Below are 7,322 nucleotides of genomic sequence, written 5' to 3'. Positions count from 1 at the left end.
GAAGAAATAAAACTCATTGAGACCATGGTGAGTGACTTACCTCAAGATTCTACACAAATTGTGCCTTGCTATCAACAATGCCAATGAGAGGATGACAAAGTTTGCAAGAAATTTAAGATGCCCTACTGCAATAGAATTTTTTTTAAACGGGAGGAACCAAAAACAATCATTGTACAACTGCTGCCACAGTAAACTAAAAGAGGATCCAAGGACATTATTTCAACTCCCTGATATTTGTTTTTCTCAGCATGAGACAATCTTCACAAGATGCATGCCTTCATTTAATGGATAACAATAGAATAGTTTTAGAATGAAATACAACATAACAAAAAAATGACCTAGCCACATACACATTTAAAAAGAAAAAAAAAAAACACTCATTGAGACCATGGCAATTGATGTTCCTCAAGATTTTGCAAAAAATAGTGGAGGCTCCCACCGCATTTCATAAAGATAAGGTTGCAACAATATAGGACAATTGTTTATTAGATTCGGAAAACTTAATGTCAAAATTAGTAATCTGCAAAATAGTCTACTAAGCTACAGTTTAAATATTATGATTTAAAGATCAAGGACAATACATATAAGACATTTAAATTTTAAAAATTAAATTTGGCATCAACAAATTCAAGCTAATTCTTTGTGATTATCACCAATTTTTTTATAAAAAATATTAAATAAATTAATGAAAATCACATATTTCAATTTTTATTTTATTTTTCTAAAAATTCACTATGGACATAAAAAACAAATAAAATGTATCACCTTGGTTCCATTCTCCAGAGATGGGTTTGCTGAGACGAGCCCAATCTCCTTTTTTCTGTAGAATTTGATCAGTGGAGGGTGATGCAGGAGTGTACCGAGCTAAATGACATCACCCAAAAAGACTTTCAGTTTGTTTGCATCAAATTTTTTATTTGTCTCAGTTTTCATCGCATATCTCTCTTCAGCTAGCTGTGATCAACAAGTAAATTAAAATATTATCTATGCTCTCTGGTTGTAGACCTGTGCTGAGGTGGAGGCTTGGAATAGGGCATGGACATCAATCAATTCACAAAGCATATTGTCAGAAGTTCTAGTTGTGACTTGCCCCTATAGTCATGTATAGGGAATAGCGATGCATAAACAACATGTACGATTTGTAATCACGGGTTATACATCCGTTGATAAATCTTTTGAGACAATCGAGCAAATTAATTTATAGAAAACGCTTTACAAGCTTCCGGACAAGTGCAATTGGCAGAACATACAGCGTTGAGGAATGAACAAATGCAAAACTTTTGAACCCGTTGATTTGGAGTGTAGCTGTCGTTTCAAGCAAATAATCCATGTGGAAATTAAACAAAAATAAGTCCTTTGGTTCTCCCTATCAATAGGGAAGAAAAAACCAAATGAAACGAAGGTCAAGAAAAGGTCAGAGAAAATGAAGATGGTTGTGCAGTGATTTGCAAGAGAGGAGAAATGTGGATGAGAAAGACAATTTTTGAATACTTGTTGCGCAGAGAAGAGGGGTCTGAGGAAGTGCGTGAAAGAAAAGATAGTTGCTGAATGTGAAAAGACATGAAATGAACAGGCATGGTGATCAAAGACATCGATCCAAGAATAGGAATCACTGCAAACACAAGAGTAAAACGATATAAAGAGAAAGAGGCATCGATGGTGACAGGGGGTGATGAGAGAGTAGGAACTGCCCAAAGAAAATTAGTGTCTTTTCATCACATGAGTGTGTGGGTTGCACAAGAGAAGGATTGGTGTGGCTGCGTAGTAGGGGTGGAAGGACAGAAGCGGCCAAATTGTGAAGACAGAGTTAGGTGAAGAAAAGATGTGTGTTATTTGCTCAATAGCAGAGAATTAGAATTCAGGCTGAGCGTAAGAAAGCCAATATGGTGTTGGTAGAAGGGCGATATTAGGCAGAATAAGCTTACCCAGAGAGGTGGTTTAGTTTAGTAGGAACAAGAGCAGTGTGAAAGGCCATTAGAAGGCTGTGAATGTAATTGATATATTCTTTCATTTGATTGGAATTGAATTATTTTCAGATGTTGCAATCTAAATGTTGAAAACAGAGAGTCTATTTTGGTTTGCTTTTGTATTTTTGAGTTCTAAAGTTGCACGTTTGGAGAGAGGGTGAGATTTTGTCTTGCATGGGACGGGAAATTTTGAAAGCATGTCCTGAAAACACACCGACAACTTCTCGACACGTAATAAATCAGAAGAAGCACGCTTTGGATAAAACATTTTTAATAATCTGATAAAAACAGAATTGTCCTAGAATGAAAAATCTACCACAACTAAAAGATGATCCAGCTGCATAGTACTTACAGATTTTGAAAAGTAAAACTCCTCGAGACTGTGGCAAGTGACTCCGTCAAGATTTCGCACAAATAATGACTTGCTATAAGAGTTTGCAAGGAAAGCTACTGCTTTAATGTATTCGCAGGAAACGAAAATCAGATCTATAATGCATTTAACTTAGATTTTTTCTTTTTAGATCTAACTATATTTAATGCGTGTGATTGAGATTTGATTCGGAGATCTCTAAATTAAATGAGATTTGATACACAGATCTCTAAATTAAATGCCGAGTCAACATTTTGTTTTCAGAGTGTCAGATTTTCAGATCACTCGAAAGCTGTTTTGATAGTTGTTCGATCAATCTTCAGACAACATGAATCCGGATGGAAGACAGAATTCCAGAGCGAGACAGGTTTTAGGAAAAGCCTATCTAATATAGCCTATCGGCTAAATATTATCAAAAATATTCTTCAACTTGACATCTATTACAACTCCTAAGTGCTAGTCTTAACTATAGGGTGAACACAATTACATCACAAAACAATTTCGCATTGAGATTAGCGAAACTTAATAACCAACCTAGTGAGCTGATTCAATCAGCTTCATGATCGAAGGAAGTGTAGTTGTTGTATTGGCATCCGAGATTCTGTCCAGAATTCTAACTACCTCATTCATTGTTGGGCGATTTTCAGGTCTGGGCGAGGTGCAGGCCAATCCCAAGTGCACCATATTAATCATTTCTTGCTCCCTGTCTTCTGCCTCGTCTTCAAGCTTGTGAAGATGAGGAGCAATTACTTGAAATGTCGTGCCATTCACGGAAGTCCCCAGTGCCCACTTTGGAAGCGGGTTTTCCTCACTAAACATCTCGGACGTTGGATTGTGTCCTGAGACCATTTCTAAAATCACAATTCCATAGCTGTACACGTCTCCTTTCGCTGTCATTCTCCCACTTAATGCATACTCTGGAAAAGAACAACAAACACACAAGAAATGTCGATCTTATAAAATACAATAGACAATTTGTTTTGAGTGGGTTTGTCATAGACAAGACGCACTTACCTGGTGGCATGTAACCAATGGATCCTTGCAAATTGGAAGTGCTAAATCCACGGCTCAAGTCATCGTGTTTCAGAATTCTTGAAATTCCGAAATCAGCAATCCCGGGCTCCAAGTCCATGTCGAGCAAGATGTTGGACGGTTTCAAATCGCAGTGTAAAATTGGCTGCGGACATTCATAATGAAGGTACTTCAAACCCTGAGCCACGCCCCGTGCAATTCTCAAGCATATGCTCCAGGTTAGCGTCTTTTCTTGAATGTGTGATGCCAAGGTTCCATTCGGCATCATCTCCATAACTAAAGCAATGCTCTTTGACGCCAAACAGTAGCCCAACAAGCGAATTAAATTACGGTGTCTTGTTGTGGCCAGTGCTCGGATTTCAGCAATCAGGCTCTCGCTCACTGCAACACTGCCGTCAATTTCCTCCTTGAATCTCTTCACAGCTACATCTTGTTCACTGCCTGATAGATTTAGCTTCCCACTATACACGGTTGCCATTCTACCTGAACCGATTATATTTTTATGGTTGAAACCAGTAGTCGCATGGAACAACTCGTTGTGATTTAATTTGACCAAGGCCAAATCCTTCTGTCCTGGGTACCGATAATTGGTGTCTGAAGCACTCTCTTTTCTCCTGTGCACATACAAGTACACCATGGCTGTTAGAACAACAGCTCCAAAAGCAAACGATCCCAAGATAATAAGGAACTTGGATAATTTCGAGAGACCGCTGGAGGATTGAGCTGATGGTTTCGGGCATTCTAGACTGCACAGATCAGAATTCCCAATGAAAGAGCTGGCTGAACGATTTCTGAACACACCTCGGTTGGGAATAGGACCAGAGAGATGGTTATAAGAAAGATTCAGAAACAGGAGAGTTGCCATGTCGCCAAGGTAACTTGGTATGGGACCAGATAAATTGTTGAGAGAGAGATCCAAGTTCGTAAGAGTAATAAGTGTGCCCAATGTTTGCGGAATTTGACCACTAAATCGATTGTTTGAAAGGTTCAGTTGCAGCAGCTCCACGCAGTTTCCAAGGCTCGTCGGGATCTCGCCGCCTAAATGATTGCCGGCCAGGTCAATCACAGTAACAAATTTCATACCCCCTATTTCTGCTGGAATTTTTCCAGCGAGTAGATTACGGGGCATTGAAAATGAAAGAACTATATTCCGCAGGCTTGCAACAGCAGGAGGAATGTTACCGTGTAGCAGATTGTAGCCGAGGGACAGACCCTGAAGATCGGTGCAGTTTGAAAGCGATTCCGGTATCGTTCCCGACAATTGATTTTGCTCCAAATTGAGTTCCGCTAGGAGGCGTAAGCGACCCAGCTGTGGGGGTATGCTTCCGCTTAGCTGATTGCCATTGAGTTTGAGAAGACCCAAGGCCGAACAGTTGCTCAGCTCCGTTGGAATCCTTCCACTGAAGTTATTATATTCCGCTTGAAATCGTTGAAGGAATTTGAATCGGCCAAACTGGATCGGAATACTTCCGCTTAACGAATTTCCCCTCATTCGTGCAAGCTGTAAAATTGTAAGATTCCCCAGCTCTGCCGGAAGGGAGCCTGTGAGATAATTATATGAGATGCTCAATTGGGTTAGGCGGGAAAGTTGGCCGAGTGATTTGGGAATATTACCGGAGAGGGAGGAATCGTAGAGGGCTAAAAGGGAGAGAGACGATATGTTCCCGAGCGAAGAAGGAATGTTCCCCTCGTATAGACTTGATCCCATCCATATCTGTTCCAGGAATGGCATTTGGCCGAGCCATGAAGGAATCGGGCCGGTCATATTGCTTTGTCCCACCTTCAATATCCGGAGTTGAGTCAGATTGGAGATAACGGTCGCGGATAACAGACCAGAGAGAGAGTTACCGGTTAGACCCAGGTTTTGCAGTCGGGTGAGAAGGCCAAGCCCTTTGGGTATGGTTCCATTGATAAAGAGGTTAAAACATAGATCTAGCGATACCAAATTGGTACAGTTTGATAGAGAATCAGGAATTAGGCCTGTGAAATTGTTATCACGGAAGTTGAGCTGCTCTAACTTCGATAGCTTCGAGAGGCTGTAAGGTACAGGGCCGGTTAGCTTGTTAACGGACAAGTCGAGGATTTTAAGGGCCGTACAGTTGGAGAGAGATAACGGAAGAGTGCCGGTGAGATTGTTGCGGTTCAGATCAAGAAAAGCGAGAGCAGAGCAAGACGCGAAAGCAGAGGATGGAATTTGGCCAGTTATAAAATTAGAGGAAAGATTCAGTGTAGTGAGACGGCTAAAGGTGGGGATGTTAACTGGGAATGAGCCAAATATGGCCTTATTTTGCAGATTGAGGGCGATTACGTTCTGGTTGGAGTGGTCACAGGTGACGCCCGTCCAATTACAGAAGTTGGAGAGGTTCCCTTGGAGCCAGTCGTCGAGGGGAAAGGCAGCGAAGCTCTGTTTCAGAGCCACAAGTGACTCCGCATCCCGTGGGATGGCCGTCGCCTTTATACTCACTGCTACAACTGAAATGAGTGCCAGATAAACCGCAAAACAGGCCATCGCTGCAATTACCGAATGACAGTGTTAACAGAACAGATGGACAGGACGAAGGACTTCACACTCTTTATTAAATATAATTCAGTTCAAACAGTGGAAGGATAAAAATAGAATTATCTATTCATTTATTTATGGAGTGGTAAATGTTTTTGTTGAATAGGGGTCAACATTTTTATTAATATAAGAGTAGTAGTATATATATTCACAAAAAAAAAGAAAAGTGGGTGGATAAAAAATCATACTCAATAATTTTGAAATGGGTAAGTTTGAATCAAACAAACATTACATACACATAAAAATCGCAAGACAATAAGTGTAAGTGGAGGAAGTGGTTGCCCCAATCAACCAACCTTATGATATTTAAGTAGAGTGCATTCAACAAAGGGTGATATTTAATATAATTTTGACTATGGGATTGTGAAGTGAGCATAAATTTGACATTTTTTTTTTGTCAATTTAATCAATTTTGTATTTTTTTATAATGAAAATCTAGCTTAGTCTTTTTCATTGTTATTCACATATTGATTATTCCAAATAATTTAGTCTATATATTTGTATAATGACGAATTTCGCATACTAATTTATAGTTTTAGTTAGGTGTTTTAATAAAGGGATGGCTTAGATCATGAAACCTTCAATTTTTTTGATTAAGCTAAGAAGGGTTTTGAAGGGGCCCAAAACCTCATAGATAAACAACAAACATAGTCAAAACAAAACAGAATCTACAAATAGCTAAAAAATAACAACAACAACAATAAAATGAAAAACAGGTCAAAATAGTTTAGGCCTAACTAGGTCATAATGCTGAATTAAAAACTTCACATCCAAAGGATTAACATGTAGAAGAGAGTCTAATTTAGGAGGGGCCTTTTTCCTCCTATGAACTACTATCCAAGATGAGTTTTCAATTAAATCTAATTGAAAAGCACCATGGGGAGGAGAAACATCCTTAGAAGATCTGACACATTTAACTTTATTATTTGATGGATGAGGAGGTGAAATGGTCTTAACATGAACCTCAGTTGAAATCAGGACTTAACGTTTCAAGCCACAAAAAAAGATCCATCAGGATCAGGAAGGGAAGTATCAGGGCTAAAAGAGGGAGACTTTGAAGCCTTTGACTCATTGTAGAACCATCAAGGTACATAGTAAGATTCTTAGGAAGAGCATTCTTCCACCAAGTTGAACAAGACCACTTAAGAGAGAGTTGAAGGAACAAGAAAACACCAGTAGCAAAACAACATCTGCAATGAAAAGGAATACTTTCATAATCAATAGGCTAGGTCCAAGATCACCATTAACTTGTAGCACAACCTCTCTAGGAAAGGCCTTGGATAAATCAAATTCCAGCAAAACACAAGCATAAGTAGAGAGAGTGAATTTTTTTGAAGCCATGTCAACCTTCAAGAAACAACCAATAACATTAACAATGGCTTCAAAGGCACCA

The 7,322-nt window shown here is 39.3% G+C and overlaps 1 protein-coding gene across 1 annotated transcript; it reads right to left on the bottom strand.

Moving 5' to 3' along the window:
- Nucleotides 1–2,567: 2,567 nt before the first annotated feature.
- Nucleotides 2,568–5,926, bottom strand: LOC131045641 (probable leucine-rich repeat receptor-like protein kinase At5g63930). Its single transcript, XM_057979253.2, has 2 exons — nt 3,352–5,926; nt 2,568–3,254 (listed from the first exon to the last, which is right to left on the bottom strand). Exons 1-2 carry the CDS (start codon nt 5,876–5,878, stop codon nt 2,872–2,874), a joined length of 2,910 nt encoding a protein of 969 aa, XP_057835236.2. The 5' UTR covers nt 5,879–5,926; the 3' UTR covers nt 2,568–2,871.
- Between the last annotated feature and the right edge of the window lie 1,396 nt (nt 5,927–7,322).

The sequence above is a fragment of the Cryptomeria japonica genome, chromosome 2 (genome assembly GCF_030272615.1).
Source record: "Cryptomeria japonica chromosome 2, Sugi_1.0, whole genome shotgun sequence".
Lineage (NCBI taxonomy): Eukaryota > Viridiplantae > Streptophyta > Pinopsida > Cupressales > Cupressaceae > Cryptomeria > Cryptomeria japonica.
The sequence above is the reverse complement of the archived record's forward strand: the minus strand, read 5'-3'. Positions and strand labels throughout refer to the sequence as shown.

Excerpts from the sequence above, each read along its gene's own strand:
- LOC131045641 (XM_057979253.2), bottom strand. The coding sequence starts at position 5,878 with ATGGCCTGTTTTGCGGTTTATCTGGCACTCATTTCAGTTGTAGCAGTG. Across the intron at positions 3,255-3,351 it reads CATTGGTTACATGCCACCAG|AGTATGCATTAAGTGGGAGA; the intron begins GTAAGTGCGTCT and ends GTTCTTTTCCAG.